Source organism: Dendrobates tinctorius, unplaced genomic scaffold (genome assembly GCF_039654945.1).
Source record: "Dendrobates tinctorius isolate UK_male_01 unplaced genomic scaffold, ASM3965494v1 ptg000388l, whole genome shotgun sequence".
Classification (NCBI taxonomy): domain Eukaryota; kingdom Metazoa; phylum Chordata; class Amphibia; order Anura; family Dendrobatidae; genus Dendrobates; species Dendrobates tinctorius.
Window position 1 is genome coordinate 4,563,654 of NW_027362054.1, and position 14,945 is coordinate 4,578,598.

Below are 14,945 nucleotides of genomic sequence, written 5' to 3' on the forward strand. Positions count from 1 at the left end.
AAGTAGTGACGTTTTGGAATGCAGACTTTGATGGATTGGTATGCGGGTGTCATGTGCGTTTGGAGAGCCCCTGATGTACCTAAACTATTGAAACTCCCCACAAGTGACCCCATTTTGGAAACTAGACCCCCCACGGAGCTTATCTAGATGTGTGGAGAGCACTTTGAACCCCCAAGTGCTTCACAGAAGTTTATAACGCCTGGGCGTGAAAATAAAAAAAACATTTTTTTCCGCAAAATTATATTTTTGCCCCCAATTTTTTATTTTCCTAAGGGTAACAGGAGAAATTGGACCCCAAAAGTTGTTTTGTAATTTGTCCCGAGTAGGCTGATACCCTACATGTGGGGGTAAAACACTGTTTGGGCACATGGCAGAGCTTGGAAGGGAAGAAGCACCATTTGACTTTTTCAATGCAGAATTGGCTGGAATTGAGATCAGACACCATGTTGCCTTTGGAGAGCACCTGATGTGCCCAAACAGTGGAAACCCCCAATTATAACTCCAACCCTAACCTCAACACACCCCTAACCCTAATCTGAGCCCTAGCCCTAACCCTAGCGGGAAAATGGAAATAAATACATTTTCTTTTAGTTTTATTATTTTTCCCTAACTAAGGGGGTGATAACGGGGGGTTTGATTTACGATTTATGGCGGTTTTTATGTTTGGCAGCTGTCGCACGCTAAAAGACGCTTTTTATTGTAAAAATAGTTTTTGCATCACCACATATTGTGAGCTATAATTTTTCCGTATTTTGACCCACCGAGTCATGTGAGGTCTTATTTTTTGCGGGACGAGTTGACGTTTTTATTGGTACCATTTTCGGGCACGTGACATTTTTTGATCGCTTTTTATTCCGATTTTTGGGACGCAGAATGAACAAAAACCAGCGTTTCATGAATTTCTTTTGGGGGGTGCGTTTACACCGTTCCGCGTGCGGTAAAATTGATAATGCGTTTTTATTCTTCGGGTCAGTACGGTTACAGCGATACCTCATTTAGGTCTTTTTTTATGTTTTGTCGGTTTTTTGCAATGAAAACAATTTTATATAAAAAATAATTATTTTTGTATCGCTTTATTCTGTGAGCTATAACTTTTTTATTTTTTTGCGGATGATGCTGTATGGCGGCTCGTTTTTTGCGGGACAAGATGACGTTTTCAGCGGTACCATGCATATTTATATGTGTCTTTTTGATCGCGCGTTATTGCACTTTTTGTTCGGTGGTATGATAATAAATCATTATTTTTTGCTTCGTTTTTTATTTTTATTTTTTAAGGGGTTCGCTAAAGGGGTTAACTAATGGGACAGTTTTATAGGGCAGGTCATTACGGACGCGGCGATACCAAATATGTGTACTTTTATTGTTTTTGTTTTTTTTATTTTGAAAAAATGGATTTATTGGGGAATATTTTTTTTTTTTTTTTTACTAATTTATTTAGCGATTTTTTTTAAATTATTTTTAACACTTTTTTTTTTTTTTTTTAACTTTATTTAACTTGTCCCAGGTGGGACATCGCTGATCTGTCACATCACAGATCACCGTGACAGATCAGCGATCTGTCACAGGCACTGCTGCAGACTTCCTCATGCCTGCGCTTTGCAGGCAGTGAGAAAGTCAGCTCCCTGCAGGCCCCCGTCGCCATCTTGGATCCAGGGGCCTGTAGGGAAAGAGCCCCCCGCAGCAGCGCTGCACATTGCGCTGCCGTGGGGGGCTCAGGGAAGCACGGAGGGAGCCCCCTCCCTGCCGATGCTTCCCTTTAACCCCCGGTACACCGCGATCGCGTTTGATCGCGGTGTGCAAGGGGTTAACGTGTCGGGGGCGGTCCGTGACCGCCCCTGACACATTGTGCCGGGTGTCAGCTATGATAATTAGCTGACACTCGGCCGCGATCAGCGGCGCTCACCACGTGGGCGCCGCTGATCGCGATGACGTAATATTCCGTCCATGGTAATTAGGTCCATGGTCACATGGACGGAATATTACGTCAATTGTAGGTAAGGGGTTAAAGTCACTTTGAGGGGTCAATATGACAGAAAATATCCAAAAGTGACACCATTTTAAAAATTGGACCCCTCAAGGTGCTCAAAACCACATTCAAGAAGTTTATTAACCCTTTATGTGCTTCACAGGAACTGAAGCAACGTGGAAGGAAAAAAATAACATTTAACTTTTTTTTGCAAAAATTTACTTCAGAACCAATTTTTTTTATTTTCACAAGCGTTAAAGAAAAAATGAACCACAAAATTTGTTGTGCAATTTCTCCTGAATACGCCGATTCCCCATTTGTGGGGGTAAACCACTGTTTGGGCACACGGCAGAACTTGCAAGGGAAGGAGCACCGTTTGACTTTTTCAAAGCAGAATTAGCTGGAATTGAGATCGGACGTCATGTTGCGTTTGGAGAGCCCCTGATGTGCCTAAACAGTAGAAACCCCCAACAAGTGAACCCATTTTGGAAACTAGACCCCCGAAGGAGCTTATCTAGATGTGTGGTGAGCACTTTGAACCCCCAAGTGCTTCACAAAAGTTTATAATGAAGAACCATGAAAATAAAAACACTTTTTTTTTCCTCAAAAATGATTTCTTAACCTGCCATTTTTTATTTTCCCAAGGGTAACAGGAGAAATTGAATCACAAACGTTGTTGTGCAATTTGTCGCGAGTACGCTGATACCCCCCATATGTGGGGGGAACCACTTTTTGGGCACATTGGAGAGCTTGGAAGGGAAGGAGCACCATTTTGGAATGCAGACTTTGATGGAATGTTCTGCGGGCGTCATGTTGCATTTGCAGAGCCCCTGATGAGCCTAAACAGTAGAAACCCCCAACAAATGGCCCCATTTTGGAAACTAAACCACCCAAGGAGCTTATCTAGATGTGTGCTGAGCACTTTGAACCCCCCAAGTACTTCACAAAAGTTTATAACATAGAGCCATGAAAGTAAAAAAAATCTTTTTTTTTCCATAAAAATAAAATGGTGTTGTAAAAATGAGAAATTGCTGGTCAAATTTTAACCCTTATAACTTTCTAACAAAAAAAAATTTTGGTTCCAAAATTGTGCTGATGTAAAGAAAACATGTGGGAAATGTTACTTATTAAGTTTTTTGTGTGCCATATCTCTGTGATTTAAGAGCATAAAAATTCAAAGTTGGAAAATTGTGAAATTTTCAAAATTTTCGCCAAATTTCCCTTTTTTTCACAAATAAACGCAAGTTATATGAATGAAATTTTTCCACTAACATGAAGTACAATATGTCGCGAGAAAACAATGTCAGAATCACCGGGATCCATGGAGGCATTTCAGAGTTATTACGTCATAAAGGGACAGTGGTCAGAATTGTAAAAATTGGCCTGGGAATTAACATGCAAACCACCCTTGGTAGTGAAGGGGTTAACTACTGCCGTTAAAAGGCATATCGGCGGTCGTTAAGGGGTTAAATAATTCTACAGAGACTGAACCTTTACATGTTTTATTTGTGAAGTATCAAAAAAAAAAAAAAAACATTGAAAAATGAAGTGTTTGTGACCAATGTAAAACTATCAGTGATGCGGTGGTTGCATATACACACACACAAAAGCACTAGGTAAGGCTGGTTTCACATTAGCGCTTTTTAAGCGCACGCATGGCCGGGGGTAGCTCCGCCCCTGAGCCGGCTCTCTGCCCGGCGTGCCCGCCCCTTGCTTGTAGCGCCGCCTCCTAGCGCACAGCGGCGCCTGCGATCGGCGCACCCTATCTTTAGCATAGGGTGCGCAGATCATGCGCAGGCCGTGCGCTAGTTGCGCTTTGACCTGCGCTGCGCACCTTTGACGGTGCGCCGTGCGCGCCAAAATCAAACTTTTCGGATTTTGGCACGCACGGCGCACCGTCAAAAGTGCGCAGCGCAGGTCAAAGCGCAACTAGCGCACGGCCTGCGCACGATCTGCGCACCCTATGCTAAAGATAGGGTGCGCCGATCGCAGGCGCCGCTGTGCGCTAGGAGGCGGCGCTACAAGCAAGGGGCGGGCACGCCGGGCAGAGAGCCGGCTTGGGGGCGGAGCTACCCCCGGCCGTGCGTGCGCTTAAAAAGCGCTAATGTGAAACCAGTCTAATAGGGTCCATATAGATGAGACCCACACATTCAGGTCAGGAGCCCACAGCAGCTCCATCATCAACCGCCATGACTTGCCCGTCACACACCTGTCTGAATTCAGCTTTAGAATGGGCTGTCACTCAGACCATTATGGACCCATATGAAGGGCCCTGAGGGTATGTTCCCACTGTCAGTAATTGGCAGCACTTTGAACACAGCACATGTCCACTCCATCCAAAGCGCTGCCGGCTTTTGGACGCAGGTGAATCCGCATGTGTTCATTGAATCGTGCTGACTCACTGCATCCTATACATTACACTGGTGATATTTATCTTGCAGAGACTCGCATCTTCACAAGATAAATAGACATGCTGCGGTCTGGAAAGACACGCCACATGTGGGTCTCTGCAGGTGAGGAGGGCGCCAGTGCACACATAGTGGATGGGATTTCATAAAATCCCATCCACTATGCTGTAACATCTGGACGCTGCGGCTGTACACAGCACCCAACCCGCAACGTTTACTGACCGTGGGAACGTACCCTGACAGGTCAGACGATCAGTATGTGTAAGCCAAAACCAGGAGTGGGTGATAAATACAGAAGTGGTGACAGGTTTCTGTTACACTTCTCCTCTTAGGGGTCATACTCACATGCAAGAAAGTCCCAAGAGTCTCGCGGCTCAATACCCGGCAACTGCCGTCAGCACTCTGATCAGAGAGTTCAGCTGCAAAGAAATACATGCAACCGCACACTCTGAGCCTAGTATTGACGTGCAAGACACTTGGGAGTTTCTCGCATGTATGAGCCCTAAGAGAAGTATAAGGCTAGTTTCACATTAGCGTTTTGAGGCGCAGCGCACGCTCAGCATGAAGCTCCGCCCCCTGCCACACCTCCTCCGGTCAGCTCCACCTGTGGGCGCATGACGCTGCATGTGACCTGCATACTCTATCTTTAGCATTGGGTACGCAGGCCGTGTGCAGGTATGCTTTTGCCAGCGCATGCGTCCTTTTGACGGTGCGCCGACCTGCGGCAAACATATTGTGTTGAATTTTGGTGCGCCAGGCGCAGTGTCAGAGTTGCATGCACCGTCAAAAGCATACCTGCACACGGCCTGCGTCCCCAATGCTAAAGATAGGGCACGCAGGTCGCATGCAGCGTCATGCGCCCATAGGCGGAGCTGACCGGAGGAGGCGCGGCAGGGGGTGGAGCTTGACGCCGAGCGTGCGCTGCACCTCAAAACACTGTGAAACCAGCCTAATAGAGACACGTCACCACTTCTGTATTTATCACCCAACATACTGGGGTAGAAAACGTCGCCTCATACTGAGGGTGTGCACACGGCCATACGCATGGTGACAGAGCCGCACCTGAGGCCCCGGCACTGTGCTCCGCTATAGCAGGGCGCGGTGACGCATTGGGGAATGTCCCCACACCCAGCAGCGCCCTCTGCAGGGTCGGAGGTGCCGCCACACAGAGCTGTGCGCTGCTCGGCAGGCGGCTTCTCTCCGTGATATCGGGCCATTACCATGTTTGGCGTTGCTGGGCCCCAGCCCTGTACAGCTGCACGGCCCTGATAAGCCGCCACCAGCGCAGCCTCCCAACCTCTCACCACGTAACCCTGCCGCTTCCGGCCGCCACTGCGCTCTGCTCTATAAATGACGTTTTCTTTCAAAAGTTCGAAGGCACCAATAGCGGCTCCCGTCCGCGCACCCCCGCCCATCCCTCACCAGTGCGCCCGCCCGCCTGACGTCACGTCAGCAAAGTTGTTATAAGCGCCCGTCCGGAGCGCATTCCAGGGCAGTTCTTACCGAGACTCCTAACTGTCGGTCGGTGAGAATTTACACTTCTCGGAACGCTCGTCCTCTCTGTTTGTGAAGGTTCTTATTGAGCAGCCATGGTAAGTGATGTGGCGGGAGGGCGCCTGCTCACCGCATCCTTCTCTAGCGGGAAGTGCTCCTCCGTATTTAGCTCCTCAGCCCGCCGTCCCTATGCCGGCCGAGCACCGATATTCGGGGCATGTAGTGTGATGGGCCGTTAACCCCTTCCTGCCAGGCGCCGGTGGGCACAGGCCGCGCGCTCTCTTCGCTGGTGGCGCACGTGCGGTGTCACGTGACCTGGGCCGCTCCTTATAGCGGGAGGGCCTCGTGGAGACGCTGATAATCAGAGGGGCCTTGGAGTGGTGGGGCTGTCAGTGTCACGTGGCCATGGTCCTGCTCAGCAGCTGCACCAGCCCTTCTCTATAACGGTCACAGATGGAGTCCTGGTGGGACGTGTGGTGGTCTCTGCAGGACCCTGGTCACGTGTCTCCCTTACAGGGGAGTTAGGACATGTCAGTAACAGAACCAGGGCATCCACAGCACTAGACCCTGAGGGTGAGAGGGGTCATCCTATGTAATGGTCCCCGCCTATGAGAAGTGATGTCTGACCCCACTAGAGCAGAAGAAAATGCAGTGGTCCTTCTCCATTCTCTGCTGCAGACTGGACAAAGGAATGGCTTCTGTAGACTGGAGCGTCTGTGTGTGCATGGCTGCCTGTTCATTCAGGCTCCTGGTGGTCCCATTTTTGGTGATCATTGGGGTCTTGGAGACATAATTACCTATCTTGTGAATAAGACATCCATTGTGGGTTCTTGCTCTAAACTCCTCTTAGCACTGGAGTGTAGTTTTCCTCCTCCGGCACCACTCCAGTCCTGCGGTGCCTTCCTGTGACCACAGCTCCTGAGTTGTCAGAAGTGTCGTCACAAGCTCTCGATGCCAGTCCTAGACTTATATTATGGCTTCCTGCTCGCTCATGAAACATCGGAGCAATCCCCCAAGTCACAAGCTGCCGGAAGGTACAGGTCCTCATGTTAGGTACCATCAGCGATGCAATAAATGATGATTTCCAGAGGAAACGACCTCCATCATGGTGCACGGAGTCTGATGCGGCAACGGTTCGATAACCACAATATGTACTATGGAGGGCTGGCCTCGTGTCCCCAGGTAATAGTGCAACTGGTGGCACAGCTTGGTGGTTCTATACGTGTCCACAAGGGTGTAATGCCAGCTCAGGATGTGAGGGAGGGGTACAGCTCTCCAGTGATAAGGTGTGTGCTTAGGATGAAGTCATTGCTTCCTGCTACTTGTGACTCATGATCTGCTCACTGGAGAGATCAGAGGCCTCCTGACTTGTGGGGTCACTGCTGGAGCACGTACAGCGCAGGTGGGGCAGACCCAGGAGGGGTGACGGTGCTGATCAGAAGCCCCCTAGTGTAATGTGCAGCGGGCCGAAGTGGCTGTGTTTAGGAACATGGTGTCTATACAGTGTAGTGAATATTATTTTTGATAATGGGAAGGTTTTATTGCACATATATTGTTTGTGGCCTTGTAGTTTCCCTAATGTGGTCTGGTAATGTATGTAAACGCATTGAGCCTTTGTTCATGTTTAGTGATATTCTGGAACCATTTTAAAGGGAAGCAATCATCAGGAAATGACCTATTTAAATTAGATTTTCTGGAAGTTTCCAGAATACATGTTTAATTTACAGATCGATATTTGTATTAAGTAGGAATCTTGCAGTGCTCACTCTGGCCACTGGGGCTTCTCTTTTGGATTAACTTCCTGTTCTAGGAAACAATACATGGACCTCAATGGCCAGATCCCCACATAGTGACCAGGGCGGTCCACTGTGACATCTTGTGACTGGTGGACCCTGTTATCAGCTGTGTATAGGCGTTGCCTGACTGTAGTCATGCCTCTACTAAGGAGCCCTCTCAAAGTTTAACCAGAGTGCAAGTTGCAATATTATACTAAACACTTTTTCAGTTTAGGAAAGTGTATGCAGTCTTTTTTATTTATTTTTTTTATAAAATATATTTATTACAAGAAACCTGATTTAAAGGGAACCTGTCATCCAGTTGTTGCCACCTTTTGAAAGCCGCCTAATGTAGAGGCAGAGACCCTTATTGCAGCAATGTCACTGGGCTGCTCACTTTTTTTGTAAAATCACTTTTCAGCAGGGGATCCACAAGTGAACTAGTAAACCTGGTACCATGCCTTCCATATCCTTGAGCTATGCATGACCCCATCCACCAGACTGTGCACACTCACACTGTGCATAGGCAGAAAGCTGCCAATGTTGCCAATTATTGGCGAGGGCAGGGTCATTCACAGCTCAGCATTGTGTAAATCTGCAGCACGAAATACAGCAAGCAGCCTAGTAAGTGGCTCATCAGTGTAAATTTTTCACTACATCATGATGCTCTCAGATGGGGTAGCAAACACCTACTTACAGATTCCCTTTAACAGGTCACCTGAAGGATTCCCTTTTTAAGAAAATGACTTCTGATGCTAACACTTAGGTGTGGACCAAACTAAACTGCTTGCACCATGTCATGGAATCAGTGGAGTTGTCTTTGCACACTCTTCATATAATGCACCTGTGATCATAGAGGGCACGTTATCCTGCTCCCACTATAACTCTAGGGTTTGGTATAGGAGGATCGGTCACTTCTGTAGGGTGAGGAAACAAGGGTTTAGCTCCAAGTTTTACTTTATCTTGATTTAGCGTCTTGGTAAACAATTTAACTAAAATGAATGACCATTAAAAACTCTTGCCTTATCAGATTACTTTTTAAAAATCCACCCAACTGTGGTCATCAGCTTATTGCCCCATAGTTTTTTCTGCTCATAAGGTTGAGGGGTGGTGTTGTAAACGGGGGACCATGTAACATGTCACATGTATATCAAGCGTACAGTTCCATCAGGTATGCCATAAATGTCGCAAATGGGATTGATCCATTAATTTTCACTGGTGATGGCTTCTAAAGGCCTTATTCTTGTAAGTTTTTTTAGCTTGGACCTGGTTGCCATTTTTTGTCTGGCTGTTGCACATGTCCTGAAGTTTAAAGTTCATGTTGAGGTTTGTCTTTAGGTGTCCCAGCTGGTAAGATCTGCTTATGCCCCACGTAGTGCTGTTACAGCACGTCTGCATAGGTTATCTAAGCTTCACTATAGTGTGGTTGATCCTGTCGCTGCCATCCTTGCATTCCTCAGTGAGTCAGTGCTAGGAAATGTGCTGGTTTCAGCCGGTTTATAGTGTAGAACAAAAATTAGTATGTGAAGCATATGATTAAGCCTCACCAGGCAGAACAATGGGGACAGAATAACTCAGGAGCGCCAGGGCCACTGGGGCAGAACATTCATCAATTGAGCTTTGTGCATCACGCTGGAAGCTGCTATGGGTTGGTGTAAAATACACTTTAAACTTAATTATGTTCACATGGTCTGTCCTCTGCCTAAAGAACTGTAAACCTCCAATCTGCTCCATTACAGGTGAACAGAAATGGTAACTTTGCCAGATTAGGCTCATGACGGACAGCAGTGCCCAGTGGGCTCCATTACCTTTATTTGGGTGTATTAGATTTGTGGCCTTTTAGCTGACAAAATGCAGCAGCCTGCTGTGCTGCTTGATGTAAACAGAGCCATAATCGGGTTATCCATTAATTTATGAAAGGGCTTTGGAAGGTGGAAACGAGACTCCTCCTAGACTGGAGCAGCTCCACTACTCGGCTCTGCATGTCCCACTGGTGTGCTGGGATAAACATCTGGGGGTGGTGGCATGTGAGCGCTGCAGCCGATCAGCTGTGACACCCCCACCGAATGTTTCATCCCAGAAGACCAGTGAATGATGCAGGGAGAGCCTAGAGATGAGTGGTTTCCCCCCCCCCCCCCCCCTCTGGTCTATTAATAAAGTTCTGTTAGACCACTTTAGCATTAACTATTATCAACTGACCTTTTTCTGTGAGTGGCTCCTGTGCCCTCCTGTGTACATCTCTGATCTGTAGATGGCATGTCATGTGCCAATATACTGAACTATGATTAAGGCCTGTAAATCCTCTTCTCAGAATTAGTGATCTATTAAAGTGAACCCCTCAGGGATTTTGCCAAGTAAACCACAGGCATTGTCAAGTTGGCACTGTTACACTGATAAAAATGATACCTGGGTCGAAGAAAGCTGTCTTGTGGTTTATCTTAAAACTGCAAACCAAGATTGAGATTCTCGTGCTCTGGGGCGGCATGAGGTGGTGAGTTCTCCTTCAATACAAGTCTTCAAGCAGAGGCTGGACAGATATCTGTCTGGGATGATTTAGCAAATCCTGCTTTGAGCAGGGGGTTGGACCAGATGGCCCAGGAGGTCCCTTCCAACTCTATGATTCTGAGGGAGGGTCTCTTGCTGCTCTGGCCTCACGATCATCATTTGGGATTAAATGACAGATCACTGAACATTCAGTAACTTGCCTCCTATTTTAAATACTGTGCCTGTGCAGTTAATAGTGTGCTCTTAAATAATTAAAATAAGTAAAAATAACTCCAGTAAAATGGCTGCACATGCGCAGTAGCATCTCTCTGCAAGCGATTCTGTTAATTTGCATAAGCCCTGCCCACTGGTGATCAGGTAATTTGTTTAAACTGGGGATTAAATTCTCATTTTTATTCACATTTTCACAAAAGTTTTAACTGGCAATGATGGCAGCATGTGCAAACCACCAACGCGTTTCAGGATTAGCCCTGGTTCACAGCCTGTGCAGATTAAACAACTATTTAAGGGCAATGGGACAATTGTCAGATTTGCAGCCTTGAAATCATTGCCATAAGCTGGTTTGGATATAAAGGAACAAATGGATGCATCAGAAAAACTAGAGGGATTGTGTTAGCATTGCAGTGCACATTCCTTGGTCATACTCCTGTCTTCCAGTTGATTATGCTGCATAACTAGGGCACCATAGATAAAGTATACAATACATGATGCACAATCGCCAAGCTTAAATATTATGGTGTAAACACAACTTTGCACAGTGAGCAGGATTCTGTCCACATACAATGTATTATGGTGGAAATTCTCATGGCTAACAGTTGTAGGTCATATACAGTCACAAATACAAGTCTGGGCATCCTTGGAGATTTGTGTGGTCAGATAACTTTGACCAAGGTTTCAGACCTTAATTGGCCTATCGGGGGTTATGCCTTTTTCGCGATCATTAGGAAAGGCCAGGTGATGCAAGTTTCCCAGCTTTATTGAAACCTAGCCTCCTGTGTGTGCCAAACAGCAGCCGTGGGTTCTTCCAAGTCGCGCTCTGAGGCACACACGCACGATCTGCATACTTACAGTTGTGCCATCTGGAACATTGAGAAGCCGAGGAGATGCTAGTCGGCACATCACTGCAGGTATTCAAGTAACTTGTATCGAGTTTCCCGACAGCCCACCTGCCGCCAGGGGACACTGGAATTGTGGCAGCGGGCATTATATACTCATGGTTCATCAGTCTACAGAAAGGAATGTCAGACTGTTCTGAGACCAGACAACCGTATGGCAATTGTAATGGCTGTACTGTACCGTGTATCTAAGTATTCTGTAGCAATTGGCAGGCCTGAAGTAACGTGCTTCATATTGTGGCGTATACTATATTGCTTGGTTTCATGTATAGTACTTGGAGGGATCTGATCATGTACAACATGGGGACAAAATAATTAATCTTCTAATCGCCTCCCATGTTCTGTGACCTGCTGATCACATGACCACTTAAGATATTTTTATTTGCAAATGTAAAACATGTTTATCAAGGGCATTTGATCACTATTAAAAGAGCAGCTCCATTTTACTACACAGCATAATGTGATCTGTTTTTTTTTTTTTTTTCTCCTTCCAGCGTGAGTGCATCTCCATCCATGTTGGTCAGGCCGGTGTGCAGATCGGTAATGCCTGCTGGGAACTCTACTGCCTGGAACATGGCATCCAGCCTGATGGGCAGATGCCCAGTGACAAGACCATCGGAGGAGGGGACGATTCCTTCAACACTTTCTTCAGCGAGACTGGAGCTGGCAAGCATGTCCCTAGGGCGGTGTTTGTGGACCTGGAGCCCACAGTTATCGGTAAGTTAGTCTGCAGTTTTCCCCACACTTGGGCTATTCAAGGTTTGTCCTCTCATGAGTTTAGCTGCCTGCTTTGAAAGTGTATTGATTGTGTTTTCACTTCAGGGAGTGGGTAAATCCTTAAACCTCATGACGAATGACTTTATTTCTACAGATGAGGTGCGCACTGGTACATACCGACAGTTATTCCATCCAGAACAACTGATCACTGGAAAAGAAGATGCTGCCAACAACTATGCCCGTGGTCACTACACAATTGGCAAGGAAATCATTGATCTGGTGCTCGACAGAATCCGCAAACTGGTGAGTGGCTGTGTTGATGGTGTGGATATATAGCAGACACATTAAATGTTTGATTGTAACATGCTGTGCCTCATGTTCTCCACAGGCTGACCAGTGCACAGGTCTTCAGGGCTTCCTGGTTTTCCACAGTTTCGGTGGTGGCACTGGTTCTGGTTTCACCTCTCTGCTGATGGAACGTCTCTCTGTTGATTATGGAAAGAAGTCCAAGCTGGAGTTTGCGATCTACCCAGCTCCCCAAGTGTCCACCGCTGTTGTTGAGCCCTACAACTCCATCCTTACCACTCACACCACTCTTGAGCATTCTGACTGTGCTTTCATGGTGGACAATGAGGCCATATATGACATCTGCCGTAGAAATCTAGATATTGAGCGCCCAACTTACACCAACTTGAACCGCCTTATAAGTCAAATAGTGTCCTCTATTACAGCTTCCCTCCGATTTGATGGAGCCCTGAATGTAGATCTGACAGAGTTCCAGACTAACTTGGTGCCCTATCCTCGTATTCACTTCCCTCTTGCCACCTATGCCCCAGTCATCTCTGCAGAGAAAGCCTACCATGAGCAGCTGACAGTAGCAGATATAACTAATGCTTGCTTTGAGCCAGCCAACCAGATGGTGAAATGTGACCCACGTCATGGTAAATACATGGCTTGCTGCCTGTTGTACCGTGGTGATGTGGTGCCCAAAGATGTTAATGCAGCTATTGCCACCATCAAGACCAAACGTAGTATCCAGTTTGTGGACTGGTGCCCAACTGGCTTTAAGGTTGGTATTAACTATCAGCCACCAACTGTGGTTCCAGGTGGGGATCTGGCCAAGGTCCAGCGGGCTGTGTGTATGCTGAGCAACACCACTGCTATTGCAGAGGCCTGGGCAAGACTGGACCATAAGTTTGACCTAATGTATGCCAAGCGTGCCTTTGTGCACTGGTATGTAGGTGAGGGTATGGAGGAGGGAGAGTTCTCTGAGGCCCGTGAGGACATGGCTGCCCTGGAGAAGGATTATGAAGAAGTTGGTGCAGATAGTGCTGAAGCAGAGGATGATGGTGATGAGTATTAAACATTTAGTTGAAATGTGCCTCTTTTCCCCCTCAAGCTAAAGCCTTCCATCTTATATTTTTTAAATAAAGTTCCATTAAAATATGGCTCCTAATAAGTGATGGCTGTTTAATTTGAAGTTGCAAAGATGTATGAAATGAGCTGCTAAAAACTTACAGTACAGTGGAAACTCGTATCTGTACAATGCCTTATGTAAAGCATATTCCACTAAAATGAATACAGAAGCAATGATGTCCTAGGCTGTAATTATTTTATTCAAGTTTGCAGTTCTTGGTCATGCCTTGATGTAGCTTTAATGTTTTCACTGTTCATTTAAGGTTTCTAAATGGTTTCACTTACTTTTGGGAACCTGTGAAGGAATTTTTGAGTCTTTCAATGGAAGTGTTTGTCTAAATCAGTGGTTCCCAAACTCCAGTCCTCACTGATGCCAACAAGTCATGTTTTCAGGATTTCCATAATGTTACACATGTAACACATGCCTTGATGATTCTTCCATCACCTGTGAAATACTAAGGAAATCCTGAAACATGACCTGTTGGGGTCTGCAAGGACTGGAGTTTGGGAACCACAGGTCTAAATGATACCATTAACTTGGTGCTTCTGCTTTTTAACAGGAGCTGGTAATCATAAATTTTTTTTACCTGAAACTAACGACCTGTATGTAAAACACTAATTCTGTATAAATACACACCAGAATTTTTTTCTGCTGTTTTCAAGAAATCAATCTGAAATGTTCTGCAAACAAGTAGGAAATATGCTGCACAATGGGACAATGCACTTGCTCCCCTTCATTGTGCCTGTCTGCTGCCTGCTTCTTGTCAGACAGATCACTTTCAGTGACCTGGTTTTTTTCACAACATTTTATCCCCCAGCAATGTGTTCAGATTACTAGTCCAACTTTCACAACATCAGGACTTTCCCTAGTGAGAACTTGCACAACTAGTCTTTGCCTGTGGTGTATGCACAGTAAGGTGCTGATGGCAGGAGAGCTAGCCTAGCAATCTGTGCATGCACAGCCCCAAGCAATAACTTCACTGGGGGGGATGGTCTCACTGAAAGTGACCTGCCAGGGATGGGCGGTGAGGGACATTGTCTACATTGCTGCTCTTGCTATTCATTTACACTACAGAAATCCATTGTATAAATCTGAAGCCACAAAGAACTCTACAAGCAAGTATAGATTAATTCTGAATCTGTGCCTTATGTACATGTAACTAGTTTTGGGTATAAAATCCTGGTTGTAGGCTTCGTTAGCATTAGCTATTACTATACACTTTGAGTTATGAAACCTACTCTTTTAAATTGCCACTTGGGTGACAGTTCATCCTTCCATGCTATTTTAGTGTTCTTTGTTGCAAACAATGCAGCATTTTGGCCCACTGGACAACACTAACTAAACAACGTTAAGGTCTTATCAAGACTGGCATTTTGGAAACCTGTGGACTTGGTGGCACATCTGAGCAGCTGTAAGGATGTATGTACTTGCTCTTCAGCTGACATCTTATCTGAGTTCCTCCTCCTGGGACATCAACATCTTTATTAGGATTCTTCAGGGTGGTAGGACTTGTGTGCAGCCCTGTAGATGCTTTTCTATAACTATATT

The 14,945-nt window shown here is 46.1% G+C and overlaps 1 protein-coding gene across 1 annotated transcript; it reads left to right on the forward strand.

Annotated features, from left to right (window-relative positions):
- Positions 1 to 5,807: 5,807 nt before the first annotated feature.
- On the forward strand, positions 5,808 to 13,428 carry LOC141076132 (tubulin alpha chain). The gene is made up of 4 exons (XM_073563447.1): positions 5,808 to 5,966; positions 11,758 to 11,980; positions 12,135 to 12,283; positions 12,369 to 13,428. The coding sequence occupies exons 1-4, from the start codon at positions 5,964 to 5,966 to the stop codon at positions 13,341 to 13,343; spliced, it is 1,350 nt and encodes a 449-aa protein (XP_073419548.1). The 5' UTR covers positions 5,808 to 5,963; the 3' UTR covers positions 13,344 to 13,428.
- Positions 13,429 to 14,945: the final 1,517 nt, after the last annotated feature.

Bases quoted from the DNA above. Each gene is read 5' to 3' on its own strand.
- LOC141076132 (XM_073563447.1), top strand. The intron at 11,981-12,134 runs GTAAGTTAGTCT...TTATTTCTACAG, and splicing joins CCTGGAGCCCACAGTTATCG to ATGAGGTGCGCACTGGTACA. The intron at 12,284-12,368 runs GTGAGTGGCTGT...TGTTCTCCACAG, and splicing joins TCGACAGAATCCGCAAACTG to GCTGACCAGTGCACAGGTCT.